The sequence below is a fragment of the Cydia fagiglandana genome, chromosome 10 (genome assembly GCF_963556715.1).
Source record: "Cydia fagiglandana chromosome 10, ilCydFagi1.1, whole genome shotgun sequence".
NCBI lineage: Eukaryota > Metazoa > Arthropoda > Insecta > Lepidoptera > Tortricidae > Cydia > Cydia fagiglandana.
The window spans coordinates 6,998,325-7,014,273 of NC_085941.1; the positions used below are offsets into that span (position 1 = coordinate 6,998,325).

The 15,949-nt window shown below is 36.0% G+C and overlaps 1 protein-coding gene and 1 long non-coding RNA gene across 3 annotated transcripts in view; one reads left to right on the plus strand and one right to left on the minus strand.

Moving 5' to 3' along the window:
• LOC134668174 (uncharacterized) overlaps positions 1-15,949 on the plus strand; it is a 764,384-nt gene that overhangs the window by 120,359 nt on the left and 628,076 nt on the right. The window lies entirely within an intron of this gene.
• The window catches only part of LOC134668103 (potassium channel subfamily K member 6-like), a 117,269-nt gene that overhangs the window by 12,810 nt on the left and 88,510 nt on the right, over positions 1-15,949 (minus strand). Inside the window, exon 3 of one of the 2 annotated variants that reach the window (XM_063525597.1) lies at positions 14,325-14,438. In XM_063525597.1, coding sequence (XP_063381667.1) covers positions 14,325-14,438 — 114 coding nt within the window. Of the gene's footprint in view, positions 1-10,484; positions 11,116-14,324; positions 14,439-15,949 lie in introns of those variants that run through there. The other variant, XM_063525596.1, reaches the window with a different exon arrangement.

A 15,949-nucleotide genomic window follows, 5' to 3' on the forward strand; every position in this document is an offset into this window, starting at 1 on the left:
AGTCTGGTATAGTTAAGGTTCATAGTATATTAGCACATTCCAAGGAGATGCGACTTAACGTGTCTAAGTCACAGAAAAGTAAGTATTAGCGGCAAGGCATGCCATAGGCGAAGATTGGGAAAAATACCCAAACATCGCCTATTGGCTTTGGGGCCATTTATTACTAACTTAACCAATGAAATTCAAAGTTTTAGTGGTGTATACTGATAGTTAGGAATACTAAAAAACGTTTTTTCGCCTTAACGGATTAAAATGCTTTCAAATTTGAGAGATATTTTGAGAAAAGTGTCAAAACCCAGGCGAAGCTACGCAACTCTACGGTAATAGTAGTTTATGTGACTGCTACATAATGAAAGGCATTAAAATACGAGTGTGGGTTTATGAAACGAATGAAATGAGTTTCATAATAGTATCACACGAGTGTTTTAATGCCTAATTATGTACAGTTACATACACTGCTTTATCTACACACATATTATAAACTTTCTATGATATATTCACTAACTTGATATTACAGCCGATTTTGCTCTCTGGCGGAACTCGCGGATATGACATGGCGTCTCCGAAATATCTTTATCGCACATTTTACACGAAACTTTTGTTATTGTTCCTTTAAAAACAACAAAACAAATTATTTTTTACTTATAAACTAATTAAAAGATAAACTGTACGTTAAATGGCGGCAAATGAAAACTTTTTTCACGCACGTCACGCATCCGTAGTTTTTTTTTTAATTCAGAGACAAACTAGAGTCGGGGTCGATTACCATATCGTCCGATACCAACTTACGTGCGAGATTTGTCAATATTGTATGCAATTGTCATTTGATTTCGAATAAAACGTCATCTCAACGGATATTAGAATAGGGGTCAAATCAAATTGCTTTTTTTTTCAGAGATGTTCGAAATTTGAAATGCATTACCAAATCGATTTTGATATAGTAATGAGCTATTACCACATTTTCACAGATAAGAAATTTGCTGTAACAAAACAGTTTATCGTAATGTGGGCCATTATTTACGAATTTTGAAGGCATCATAGACAGTTTATGATATGTGTGTAGATAAATACAAGAACAATGCAGTAACGACCTTACGCCTTCATACAGTATGAATCTTTTAGAGTGGACGGTAATGCAGACGTTACGAGGGCTCGTCTCCTCCAAAAGCCGTGTACAACGTTTTAGACTTTAAGTTTATGGAATAAGATCCGAAATTGGGTACAATTTTGAAACGCGACCATATGTTGAATGAAATGTTTTACGTATTCAACTACACGAGCCCGGGGAAACAATAAAGATTTAGCCACAAAAGGGCACTAGTGGTAGTAGTGGTGGCATATCAAATTTGTTACCTAAATACCTATGTAGCGGGAAAGAGCAGATTTATACTAATACCTACTCCCCAATTCAGGTAATTGACTGAGCAGGTTTCAGATTTTCAGATCCAAAAATGACATAAGTATTAAAAATAACATACAATTAGTAAGAAATACAAAGGCGAACTTATCCCTATTAATTTCACTTTAAAGCTAAAACACAGAAACAACATTCTAACCTTGTAATATTGATGACCTTATGTGACGTTCCACCTCAATAGTTAGGTCAGTTCAAATACGCAATCAAAACAAACATATATTATAGATAGTCTTTAACAATTCTAAGAAATGTATTTATTTACTTAACTTGTAATGCATTAATGATTTTATTATTTTCCCAGACGCCAGACTCATGATATAGAGTTAAGTTAAAGTACATACCTACCTACCAAATTGTATAAATTATTTAATAACGCATTGGTATCTATGTACCTAGTAATAATAATAAGTTTTGACTTATTTTTATATACTCTGCGGCCATGTTTCAATAACTTTCTAAGTATGAGTACATATATTTGAAACTTTTCCAATAAAACAAGTTTTGCAGCAAAGTCTAGGGATCTATTCAGTTTTGTTAACAAGCTTTAGAATTTATTAAAGTCTTATAATAATTTTGTTTACCTACTTATCAAATCCAAAGTGGTTAAGGCAGTTGTTATTGCTCTCATATTCAATAAAATATTTTCTATTAGTTTATGTGTTTCTATTAGTTTAGGTACCTATGTGTGCAGTGCCGGATTTAGACATTTGCCGCCCGTAGGCTATGCCGATTTTGCCGCCCCTATCCGCCTCGCTTATAGGTTTTTTAAAGTACTTTCCTGTCAGAGGCGTTTAATTTTATAGTACAACATATTAAAATATTATATTAAAATGCATATAAGGTGACGTCACAAATGTCTCATTCCAGATACAGATTTATATGGGCCGTTTTTGTCACTCAATGACGATGCAACCTCTTTATATTTGCCTGATCTGATCGGTGACCGGTGGGTACCGCTGGGTTTTGGCCATTGAGAATCAAGGTGAGGCATTGGCAGTCAGGCTGAATATAGCTAAGGAGTTCGGTCGGGTCTGGCATTGAGTCTGCTCAAAAGACTATGCCATACAAATGGATCGCTAGCTTTTTATCCGGTAGACGCATATGAGCCGTATAGTAGACGGAAGCTGCTCCGATAGCGTGGACATTACCGCTGGCGTTCTACTAGGTTCTGTGCTATCATTCACAATAAAATGTAGTTAGTTAAACGAAAACGCGAGCGTAGCGAACGCGAAATTTTTTCGAGAAAATAGTACGTAGGAAAATTTTTAGGGTTACGTACTTCAAAAGGAAAAAAAAGGAACCCATAATACCACGAAGATACAAGAATCGACGACCATCCCAAATTTACAATGTAGTCAGATGGGTCACAAATAATGTAGGTACTTAAATGAAAACGCGAGCGTAGCGAGCGCGAAATTTTTTCGAGAAAATGGTAAGTACATTTTTAGGGTTCCGTACTTCAAAAAGGTCTTGACATGACAGAGGGCGGCAAAATCGACAAATTATGCTTGTTATTTAAATTTTACAAATAAATTCTGGTCTACCCTATCCGAACAGCACATAAAATATTTTTTTGACCGAAATTTGCCGCCCCCTAAAATCTGCCGCCCTAGGCTTCAGCCTACTCAGCCTAGTGGTAAATCCGGCACTGTATGTGTGTAATTTAATATATAGGTAATTAACAATAATGATTGCTTATCACTAATGCGTGTTAATGTTAACTCTCTCATTCATTATGCTATCATTTCATTTTTATCTTCGTAGCAAATGACATGAGTTTATTTATTTTATGAAGTAGGTAGGTACTTATTCTCTAGGTAGGAACAAAATAGGCAAGTAACTGCCCTATTCGAACTTTAAGATACTCATCAATCAATAGATCTAGAAACGATATGGATTAAATGTGTCAGTGTCAAAAGTGACATATTTGTTTGAAGAAATGTCACATTTGACACTGACATATCTAATCCATATATTTTCTAGATCTATTAACTGACGTATCTTAAAGTTCGAATTGGGCCGTATAAGAGGTTTCAAACCGGTATTACTTATTAGAAAATAAAAACTCTTTAGAGGTTTCTATAATATTATATCTACTAATATTATATCTACTAATAAATAAATTGTGTACCTATGTAGTATGGTACGTGCGACGTATCTGATAATAATTATTAAGTTTTTTTTTCTACAAACAGTATGCCATAATTTTATTTTATGGACTTTATTTACAAACACTAAAAATACTAAAAATAAGTAAATATATAATCCATGATCTCGTAATCAAATCCTGAGCTGATTATATCGGGACATTTTAAATGAACATATACCTAACTTTTTCAATCTCGTCTTGTAGAAATCAGGTAACATAATGTAGGTACCTGCTGTACCTACATAAAAAAAATTCCGACGAAGTTAGGTCCTCCTTTTTCGACATTTTTTATTTGCTTTTAGCAACGTCTGCAGTTAATTATTTTTCCACCTAATTTTACGTTTGATCACATTCTTTTGATAATATTATTTATAATTAAACTTCAAGAATTCTGTTCTCTAGCAATCAGTTTTGGAAACTGGTTGGTTGCGTGGATGCATAACTATGTAAGTAGTTAAATATATAACCGGTTGATATAAAAGTAGTTTCGAGTGTTTCGATTCTATTTCAAGCAAGGTTCTAGTTTTTAGGTTAAAGGGAAATTTTGTCATTAACATTTTGATTGTGTGTCAATGCTCTCTGTTGGTTCGGTAACAAACCAAAATACTAGGTACTTTACTATATTTTATGATTGGGTAGGTACCTACTTTAAAAGGAAAGTTGCTGATTTTTACAATTTATGTAAATATGCTTATGTAAATTAAAAAAAAACAGCAACTTTTATCGCGTATTAACGCGAAGTAATTTTTTTTTACTTGCTTTTCAGCCCAACTTGTTCCCCGAAAAGGAAACGGCAACAATAATATTATATAGATATACAATTACCAGTTTTAATGGTGTAGTATAGATTCGTATTCGTATAAGTTAGCGTTGCCATTCAGCGAGGGAATGCTGCCAGCATCTTTGGCACAACGCCGCGGGGTATTTAAACGTATTATAATTTGAATTAGTTTAGTTTTTAATTTTATTATAAAGTTGTTTTATATATTTCAGTTTCATTGCTTGTTGGCAAACAAATAATTATTAGTATAGATGAAACTCCAAATAAAATTGTTGTTTAATTTCGACTGGTATTGTTGCAGTAGCAATCAATGTTATCTAATCTTCTACGTTACAAATCGATAACAATTAGTGACACAATTACACAAAATGATTCATAATTGAAGTAATTGATAGATTAGAAAGATATTAGAATAATGAAGCATACCTATAGACACGGTATAGGTAGTACCTACCCGGGGTAGGCCTTCAATATCAATAATAATACGGCACAGTATTAATCTTATCAGAACTTGTGTTAAAGAAGATATATTACAATACATCAAAGTGTTAATAAATGTTGCCTTTACTTTAAAAACGCAGAATAACTCAAGAAAGTTTCAAATAAGTAAACAATTGGCAAACTTTGACCCGTCTGGGATCTTGGAAGGTCAAAAAGTAGCCGCAAAAACCTCACGTGATTTGTGTACCAGCCCCTACCTTGTAGAAGTCTCCACGCTGTATAAATTATAATCTGTACCTATACGAGTAGGTATATATGTATGTGCATAAGCTATGATGTATTCATGCATGATGCATGATTGAAATGCAGTCGATGACATAATAATGTAAGGTCAACCGGGAGGTAAATGCTTTTAAAGCTTTTTTAAGATATTGCAACCCTCTCTGTTCAAAGTGTGGTCACTGAACTTTTAATGCAGATGGCTATAATAGTTATACTATGTTGCGTTTCGAAGATATCTTCAAAAGAAGCATTTACAAGAGACCCATTCATCCTGGTTGACCTTAAGTGTCTCTACATGTCTCGCGTTTATCTATATGGTTTAGTTACTGCACCAAAGAACTAATGAAAATATGTGTAAATTCTATATCTAGGTACGTACTTACCTACGTAATTAGGGTTCCGTGCCCAAAAGGTAAAAACGGGACCCTATTACTAAGACTCCACTGTCCGTCTGCCCGTCCGTTTTTTTTGAACATGTCTTATCAAGCCCGTCACATAACATCATGACAACAGATTTAATTACTACTTGTATTTCCAAGTTCCTTTAGTTTTTATTTATTTTTAACCGACTTCCAAACCTCAAAAAGAGGTGGCTATCAATTCCGTTGTATGTTTTGTTGCATAAAAACGACAAATAAGCAGTGTAAAATACAGTAGCAAGAAGGACGTAAAAGAAATGGGCTTTTGTGTGGTTTCCAGGGCTGCCAGTACATAAATCTTGATTATGCGATCCTGTGCCCGCAATTATACGAAATTCGATTGCATTATACGAGTACAAAAAAAAAACTATTATTTTAAATCGATTTTTTAATAACTGGTGAATTTCGGTTTTTGCGGTAAGCCCCCAAATTGCGGGGATCTTTCTCTTTTACTCCAATGACAGCGTAATAAGAGTGACAGAGAAAGATGCCCGCAATTTGCGCACTTGGATTTTCGCGGTTATAGCCCACGTTGACGTGTATTTAAGTAGTTGCCGTTCCATTAAATCGTATAACAGTATTGGCACACTGTTTTTTGAAGCATTGACAGTAGTTTAACATCGGTGTTTTTTTCGTATCCAATTATACCGATTGACCAACTATACGACATGTATACGAAAATAATTTCATTATACGAATTTCGTAGCCTATTATACGATCTGGCAGCCCTGGTGGTTTCTTTGAGTGACAGTGTCCTTGCTTTTGATCTTTATATCGGTACTTATTTTCCATTTGTTTGTTTTCTTACAACGAATATTTTATGTTGTATTTTGCTGTAAGGTGCAGAAATTTACAGGTACTTACTAAAAATATTTTATATAAATCTTATATCAAATTAAGTACCCACAGAAAAAAGTTACACTATCTTTTTCACATAAAAACGAAAAAAATTAAGGCTCCAGAGTTGACCTGATAATGTCCAATTTTGCTACATTTTCACACGCAATATTACGTTCACATTTTCAGGTTGATAGATGGCCAACAGGATTTAAGCTGGCTGGATATTGATTAGAACAATATATTTAGGAGCCTCAACGCCTCAACCGACCTTTCACGTCAACTTTCAATTCGGTTAACAGCGAAAATCAGAATAGGTAATGAATTGTATTAACTTGTCAGTTGTCTGCTTGATTGCTTTGCTAAGTTTTATTTAGTACCAGAATCAACAAGAGTTGTTTATTTAACCGGCACCTTTAGGTCCCCCACCAGTTGAAGCTTTTCACAATTCTTGTGGGTTCGGCGAACGAGTTAATTTTCCATTTTAAGAAATGTAATTATTTCCTATATATTGTCTTTGTTACCAATTTAATACTAAGTATTTACAGTAAAGTTAAAATGTTAACATTTAGAATAAGGGTTACGGATTCAATAAAAAGTTAATTTGGTGGACAATCATTACACAAACAACAATTGACAAGTTTTTAAGAGCATTTCAACGTGCACACTAGCGCCACTACTAAATTATCGTGATTATTTAAATTTCACGAAAGATATTTAAAAAAAGGAGGCCGCTACGGACTGTATTGTGTATTTAAGTACCTTTTGAATACATCAAACTAGTTTTTATGTTGCTGGATTTGTCAACCTATGCGTCCAAAGTAAAAACGGCCGTTTTTGTTTTGAGTTCCTAGATCGACGAATCCAGCAACATAAAAACTAGTTTGATGTATTCAAAAGGTACTTAAATACACAATACAGTCCGTAGCGGCCCCCATTTTTAAATACCTGTCGTTAAATTGAAATAATCACGATTATTTAGCAGTGGCGCTAGTGTGCACGTTGAAGGGCTCTTAAAAAAACGTTTGACAAAATTATGATTTCTAAATAGGTACAGCCAGCCATACAGGTACAGGTATAGGTAAGAAAGTGGTCTACCACTTTTCGACTCTATCATCTGATTGTTAGAGTCGAAATGTGGTAGACCACTTTCTTGGCTGCCCGTACCTTCGTCTTTCCATTGTCGGTGTAAACATTTGTCAGAGACTTGATGTCACAAAATTAGCCATTTCACTTAACTAATAATTTATTAAAGTAGATATACTAACTAAGAAATGGCGACTTTGTGCGTTAAGTAATTGATTACACTCAATAGATTATGTTAAGGCCCATTTACATGGTGCGAGTTTCTCGCACGTTTTGGGGCGAGAAATCGTATGACATTATCGTATGCAATAATCGTCAGGCGATTATCGAATAAAAATGTTTACACTCATGCGAGAAATAAAAACTCGCCTACGATTATGTCATGCGATACTCGAATGGCGATTATCGCTAGGCGAAATAGTTTACACGGGGAGCTGCGTTCTAGGGAGATATTTGCATACGATTTCTCGACTTGTCTAAACTGGTTCTCGTATGACATATTTTCACGTACGTGCGAGTATCGCACGAATCGGTGCGAACCGATTTTCGTACGAGTTTTACCTGTCAACTTACGTGATTAGTTACTAATCTTTTGACTATACTGTCAATATTCTTAGTAAACATTTCTTGTTTCTCTCATTTTTTTTAATTTTAATATATTTTAAGTTGCATTTACGAGTATTTTAATATTGGCTCTTGGCTGAAGTAACGTGACGTTGCTTTTAAGAAAAAATAAGGTGCCGGGAAACGACAACATATAATTATACCTACACGGTGTTTCTGTGATATCTGATATCTGACTAGACTCTGAGGGGTGAATACATATGTAGGTCATACAAAAGAACTTTTACCTACTCCATGGTAGGTAGGTAGGTTGTCATAAATTTCGAAGAGTCATAATACGTCAATGTTTTCTATGGAACAAGCAAATTTGTTTTCGCGATTTCGGGGTTGGCTCCACACTCCACAGTAAAAGCTGTTCAGTATGACCTACATAATTCAGCCCTCAGAGTACCTATGGTCAAACATCACAAAATACACTGTATGAAAAGAAAATATTGTTGTGCGTTTTGGCTATTAATAAAACATTTTAAATGTCCCAAAAAACGCATAAAATTGGGACACCAACAAATATGAACCCGAAAATCTCGAAATGCGATTCTCGCATTAAAATTTTGTTTACACGGAGACATCCAATCAGCAAAGGCGAGGCGATTATCGCTCCTTCTAGTACGATATCGTATGTTTAGTTTACATGATACTATATTTTTTCTCGTGCTACGATAATCATGCGTTCGAGCCGAGAAAATCGCACCATGTAAATGGGCCTTTACACATTACGCAATTCAATACAGATTCGTTTAAAGGGTAGAATTACAATTAACCTAGACAAACTAGTGTCAGGTCATAACCTTCGAAGGTTAGCATTGGTAACCTTTAGGTGTAGGTATGTAAATAAGACTACTTATCAGTGGCGGCGCGTCAAACATATCCATAGGCAAGCCGGGGCTAATTTTGACTTACATATTTCCTTTAAAGGTCCAAAAACAGGCAAGCCGGTGGGAATTGGCTTTTATGGACGCGCCGCCACTGCTACTTATAATATAAGTATAAGTTTCAGCAAATCTGTAAAATCATATCACTGAAATAAATAAAGACAGTAAATAGATATGTGGATGTGGAGTTAGTACGTAAACTTACTTAATTACCTACATAACTCCAAAGTTTTTAAAAGTGGTTAAAATAAATTTTTGTATTAATGTGTCGTCGGAGAGCATCAAAATTTCAAAATTTCCACATGGAAAATATCGGAAACTTCTCTACGAGTATTTAGAAAGTAAAAAAAATCCTGTCATTCCTGTGAAATTTCCGAGAATATTTCCAACTTTTCGAAAACTTTCCGCAACTTGATTTGTGATTCTAAGCAACTTGTCTGTCAGTCAAGTTCTGCAATCGACTTTAATGTAAAAAAAAATCTAAAGTTGATTTCCTTGGGCAGGTTTACCTAGGGGAGACCGAGGTGAGTTGACACAGAGGAGAGTTGTGACATTGTCGATTTTTTGGAATCTATTAACTAAAAACTAGGTCGCAATAGCGCGCGTTTGTTAGTTCAAGTTGCGAGCTAACAAACGCACACTGTTGCGAGCCCACTAACAGTTATTAGATTCCAAAAAATCGACAATGTCAGTACTCTCCTCTGTCACAACTCACCTCGGTCTCCCCTACACAACTCAACCAACCAACCAACTCGACAAGATATGTTTACATTTTTTGCCTTATTACAAAGGAGTAAGGTGCAAAAGTGTAAACATATCTTTGACGTCGACTGTACCTACTCTTGGATTATTATCCCCTACTAAACTTTACGGCGTATTGACCGAAACTGTGAAACCCCTTAAGTTTGTTCCTTCCGTAGGGGACACTTACGCACAACATGGGGTGGGCCTACCGGGAAAACCGAAATTCGCGGGGATCTTTCTCTTTTATTCTAATGAAGGCGTTATTAGAGTGACGGAGAAAAATGCCCAATTTGCGAATTTCGATTTTCGCGGTGATGGCCGGGTGATAATGAGAAGAGTTCACTGAACAGTGGAAGCAATTTGAGTTTCAAGTTCAAGTTGCCTGAAATCGTTAAGTTTCGAGTAAGTAGGCCTAAGATATTGAAGTCTTTGATAACTTGACAAGCCATTATTTATTAAGCAAAGGAATAAGTAATTGAAAATTTACGAAAATTGTTCACACTGTTCAAAATATAAATGCCCAGATAGATTCTATATTTGAAAATTCAAATTTCAACGGACACAACGTTAAAAAGTTACCTGACTCGTTAATGTGGCGGTAATTGACAAGTTAAGAAATTCGACTTGAGCTACCCTTTCCAATAAAATAATCTAGGTACAGTCGCCATCAGATATATATGAGCGGCCAAGGTGTTCACAATATCTGAACACGCACTCTAACGCCCTGACAATAGAGGCGTGTTCAGATGATTGTGAGCACCTTGGCCGCTCCGATATATCTGATGGCGACTGTACCGTTATTTAATTAATCAAAAAAGTTCTAAATAATTACCTAATATATTCGGATGCCGCATCATAAAATCCTGCTTCGCTCTAATCACATCCAACCGCACCTGGTTTTCCATGGGTGCTTCCAACGCCGAGAACACCAATGCACCAGAAATCAGATAGACAAAGTAGAACGCCACATAACTCAGCAGCAGAAAAGTAAAACGAGTCTTTCCAAACAACCTCTCAGTGGCTATTAAAGGTTGGAACGGAGGATGCTCCTCTTCATACAAAATCTCTCGCTGCACCACCATTTTCTTCGGATAAGGGTAGAGTTGCGAATGCACCACCATATCGTCGTCACTTCTTGAGCTCATGCTCCCATAAGAATGAACACGCGCGTATTTATTGCTCGCCATTATTGAGTCAATTTTCAAATTTCGAACTTCGAATGTCCAATTTCAAGTTTTAAAGTGTTCCAAACGGCGGAACGTTAAACTTTGGTCAACTGTATTTAAAAAACCGCTTAGGATGATTAGGTTCGACGAATAACGCTATAGTCTCTGTCACTTTAAAGTAACGAAGGCATTTTTCGAGTTTAGAAACGACCATTTTGATACATTTTACGGTTGGAAGTTAAGAAGCGCGGCAGTACGTTCTACGCGGGGGCCGTTGGATAACTGGTTGGGTTGGTGCGATGTATCAAGTATTTAATCTACGGCGTTGTGTTGGTGTTGGTTTAGATAAGAGGTTCATTTACCGATCTACCTACTTAAGTTTTTTGTCGTTGCTGTGATAAAGACGGGATACGGGATTCTTAGATACTAGATACAACTTAATAATGTTTTTTTGTACCTTAAAAACTCTATTTATTAACTATCGTTGTCTGAGTATCCACAAAACAAGCCTTCTTTAGCTTACTGTGGGACTTAGTCAATCTGTGTAAGAATGTCCCATGATATTTTTTTTATATGCTCGAAAATTCGGTAATTTCGGCATCACTATGCTTAGACCATTTTGAACATTAGATTTAAAAGATTTCTTTATTGGTATTTGCCACTCGTGCTCATTTGCATTGAAAGTTTAGCAAGCGAAAGGTTCCGATATTGAGTTACAAGCGCATCTTAGTATATGTTTAAAAAGTAGAAACTTGAATGAAAGAGAAGCAAACAAACTTTTCTAGCGAGGAAAATACACTTTTCTGACCTTAGTGCCACATGAAATAAAACCTAGTACCTAATAGTATGTAATATAAATGTTTGTCTTTTATTTTCCTAGAATTACATAATGATCTGGATCAAGTATCAAGATAAATTAAATGACGTCAATGTGCCAATTGTAAACAGTAGAGGCGTGGCTTCCGATATAATGATATAAACATAATAATTAATATAATTATTGCACTTATTTATTATTATACGGCGCATAATGTTTTATTACATACGTTTTCCCTAAGATACTAAAGTTCATGCTCCACATTGCATCATAGATACCATAATATACACACAATGATTTACGATGGATCGTTGCAAGGAAAGGTCCCAACTCTCAATTGATTTTATTGAATCTCCTTTAACTGGATAAAGGCTCGACCCCACCGCTGCTTAAAAAACGGTAACGTCACGGAACCGCAGTGACGCATCGTAAGCGTAGTTACCGTTTTTATCGGAGGTCCGCACACCGCTGCTTAAAAAACGGTAACGTCACGGAATCGCAGTGACGCATCGTAAGCGTATCGTTTTCCGTTTTTATCGCGTGCTCCACACACCGCTGCTTAAAAAACGGCGACGGTGCGGAATCGCAGTGACGTGCCGTTAACTTTACGAATTCACTAGGAGGATATGCGTTAAAATCATGACGGTACAATTACGATGCGCCACTGCGATTCCGTAATTTCACCGTTTTTTAAGTAGCGGTGTGGTCGGACCTCAATTCGTCCTCTTTGGTGCTCATGAAAGTGTAGGTATACTTGTATAGTTAGGGACAAGTGAAGAATAAGAACTGGCAGTTTCTTCGGAATATAAAGAATGTGATCGTAAACACAATCATACAAGAGAAAATTATACAAAGCAGAAAAACGTAGGAAGGAGAATGTGTCGCGAAATGGACTTCCAGCTCGGATCTTAAGATGTTTCATTTTAAATCATAGTTGTAGATGGATTAGCAAGGTACTGTTAAACTTAACCTTTCGATTTATAGTTTGCTTTATATTTTAAACCTACTTCAAACTCTGCTTTGATTATATTATTATAAGGTAGATAGCTGTCTGAAACACTTCTACAACAATGATCCTAATTATAATAATTAACTAAATTAATTAATTATAAAAATTAATAAACACGACTTAGCAGCAGCACGAATAGCAGTGGTGGCCGAGTGGATATGACGCCCGACTTTCAATCCGGAGGTCGCGGGTTCAAATCCTGGCTCGTACCAATGAGTTTTTCGGAACTTATGTACGAAATATCATTTGATATTTACCACTAGCTTTTCGGTGAAGGAAAACATCGTGAGGAAACCTGCATACATCTGCGAAGAAATTCAAAGGTGTATGTGAAGTCCCCAATCCGCATTGGGCTAGCGTGGGGACTATAGCCCAAGCCCTCTCGCGCATGAGAGGAGGCCTGTGCTCAGCAGTCGGACGTATATAGGCTGAAATGATGATGATGATGATGAAACACGACTTTATATGAAGACTATCAGTCTATATTACATGCGTGTCTCTAATAAAGTATAAGTTACAATGTCTAAAAGTATTTATAATGTCAAAACCAAGTAAGACAAACGACAAAAGTTGCCTACGACATATCTGAAACTTAGCTACGTCATGTAATGTGATACTTTGGCGCCGCTCAGAAAAGTAGAAAAAAAAATAGGAATTTTCCAACAAGGTCGTTCTGACATTGGATTAAAAATTACTTAACAATGTCGCTAGTATTACTAGGTACATATATAAAAAATTTGATTACCTACGCAGATATTATATCAGTTACTAAACAGATAAATTCACTTACAATGTAAACAATGATAAATCGCCACAATGTGTTCGACTTCATAAAGCCGACTGATAAACTGACCGAATTAATTTGGTCCTAAGTCAGTCATGGTCAATATTAGGAGCGCACACACTAGTGCGTAAAACATTCAAGTTAAATGACAATATACCTACGGTTACCTATCTCATCTCCGAAAATTTTAAATCAGATTATTAAAATACCAAAATTTTCATTTGACCGAACACGTTTTTTAAACCGTTGAATTTTTGGAATGGTCACCAATCTAACCTAACCTAACCACATGGCTTCTTGAAAGTTTGGAAAATTTAACAACTTTTGAAAAAAATAAGACCGAAATGATCCCCTAAGTGTTCAGTGAACAAAGTTTTGTACGGAACCATTACGGAACACTAAAAAATGCGTTCGTGCGTGCGTTCAATGGAGATAACAGCAGGGTGTCATCTATTGGGTATTAGCATGTCGAGCACTAGTACCACCACCTTACCTTTGTCATGAAACTATTAAATTGATACGAGTACTACTTATTATGTTATGAGCTATTATAAATGTTGATTAATTTAAGAGTACCTTCGTCGATAAATCAGTTTATATTGTCATTGTTCGTGCTAATAAAATGATAGTAGTGAATCTTTTATAATAGGGCCGCGTCGAGGTAATAATATAATAATAGGTAACAATCAAAGTCCTCCGGCGAACCCTTTTCGGCCTGCCTGCACCGCGGCTTGCATCATCTATGGTGTTCAGTGGGTCTCACTTGCTAACCATTTTGGCCCACCTCTTAGGATGCATACGAGAGACGTTCGCTCAGTCCCACTTAAGAGTCTTCAGTTAAGACTAAAGTTAAATCTGGAAATAAATATACTGTAGCAACATAAGACTAATCTTACCTGAGATACAAGGATGGTCCCGCAAGAAGTCGTGCTTGTACTTTTGGACCTGCCGAGCCCTTAAGTCGTCTGGTTGACCCTTCTGACCCTCCAATTGCTGGAATATCAGCGCTCCTGAAATAGAAAAGAGTAACTAAATACATCTTTATAAAAAAACAACGGGTTGCACTCCGGGAGTGCCGACAGAAGTGAAAACTCAATGACTAGTCCAAAATGTCTGCAGCACTATGTATAATTGACCCATCCTCCTTTCTATTGAAATAATTTAGTTCCGAAATTGCTGGCCAGTGAGCTTAAATTTGTAGCGTTAATTGTTTAAAATTCGAATAGAAATTGTAAAGTTACCTTGCAGACCTCGCATCTAAATATATTTGGTCATGATATTTTGAGTTTTATTCACCAGTACTAGAGTTCAATTTTATTAGCGATTTCCTCAAGATGTACTTAGCTTTATTGAATTATATTTGAGTGATATAAAGTTAGAATGTAACTGTGAGATCCTCGTATTTTAGCCCGTACAAGATTAGAACATTGAGCTTTATTGCTTAATATAAAAGTCCAGTTTTAAATAATTGACCTGATTATGACACGTTATGACTCAAGTTCTTTGGTGAATAACATTGTCCGTGACACATGACGTCAGCGTTACGTTACGCGTTACGCTGAATCGAGTTTATCATTTTTTCCCCACGTCAAAAAGTGCTCAGCGCTGCTAAATAAGTTATCACTTTAAAAAAACTGTGTTTAATAACTTTTTACACTTGGCATAACACATTTTTATCCATCCCCTTAACTGTGTCTAGCAGCGCGTAAAGTATTTGTTTCTTATTTTTTACTGAGACTGTAAGGTCTGTAAGTAGATGCCCCTGCGACCTTCCCACTAGGACGGACGTCGCGACCCACAGGTTAAAGGTAGAAAAAAACTAACGTAATAGCAATTAATCTGTACGTTCGAGCACACAAAAATATTTACAAACCAACGTTCCAAAAACTTATTTACATGACCTTATTGCCAGTGTCTTACAGGCTTTGATAATATAAATATGACTCAGCCCCACGGTAAGCTGAAGAAAGCTTGTGTTGTGGGTACTCAGACAACGATATATATAATATACAGGGTGATTCATGAGACTTGAGCAGGACTAATCCTGCACACTCAGTAACTGATAATTGATCGATCACCGTCGTATTTAGGTGAAACAACCACACTTTTTCCTATTTTTTAACTTTTTCGCGAGGGCAAATTTAATTCTCTACAATCATGGTCACCCTACAAGACCTAATTAATAAACATAAAACCTCTTTAACCGTAATGACCTAATGACATCATTTTGATTACGAAGAAAATAAACTGTCAAACTTGAGTGAGATATGAGTTTTCAAAAGTAACCAGACCGTGATGACATTCAATTTGACACAGAATATCGGTAGGTAGTTTAGTATTCTAATTGTAGGGTGACCATGCATGTCGAAAATAAATTAATAACTTTTTTTTCAACACGACTAGAAAATTAACGTTAACCTCACTAATACTGATACGAAACAGTTGCTTATAATTTAAGAAATGCGCAGTGTTAGTCCTGCTCACGTCTCCTGAATCACCCTGTATAAATACTTAAATAGAT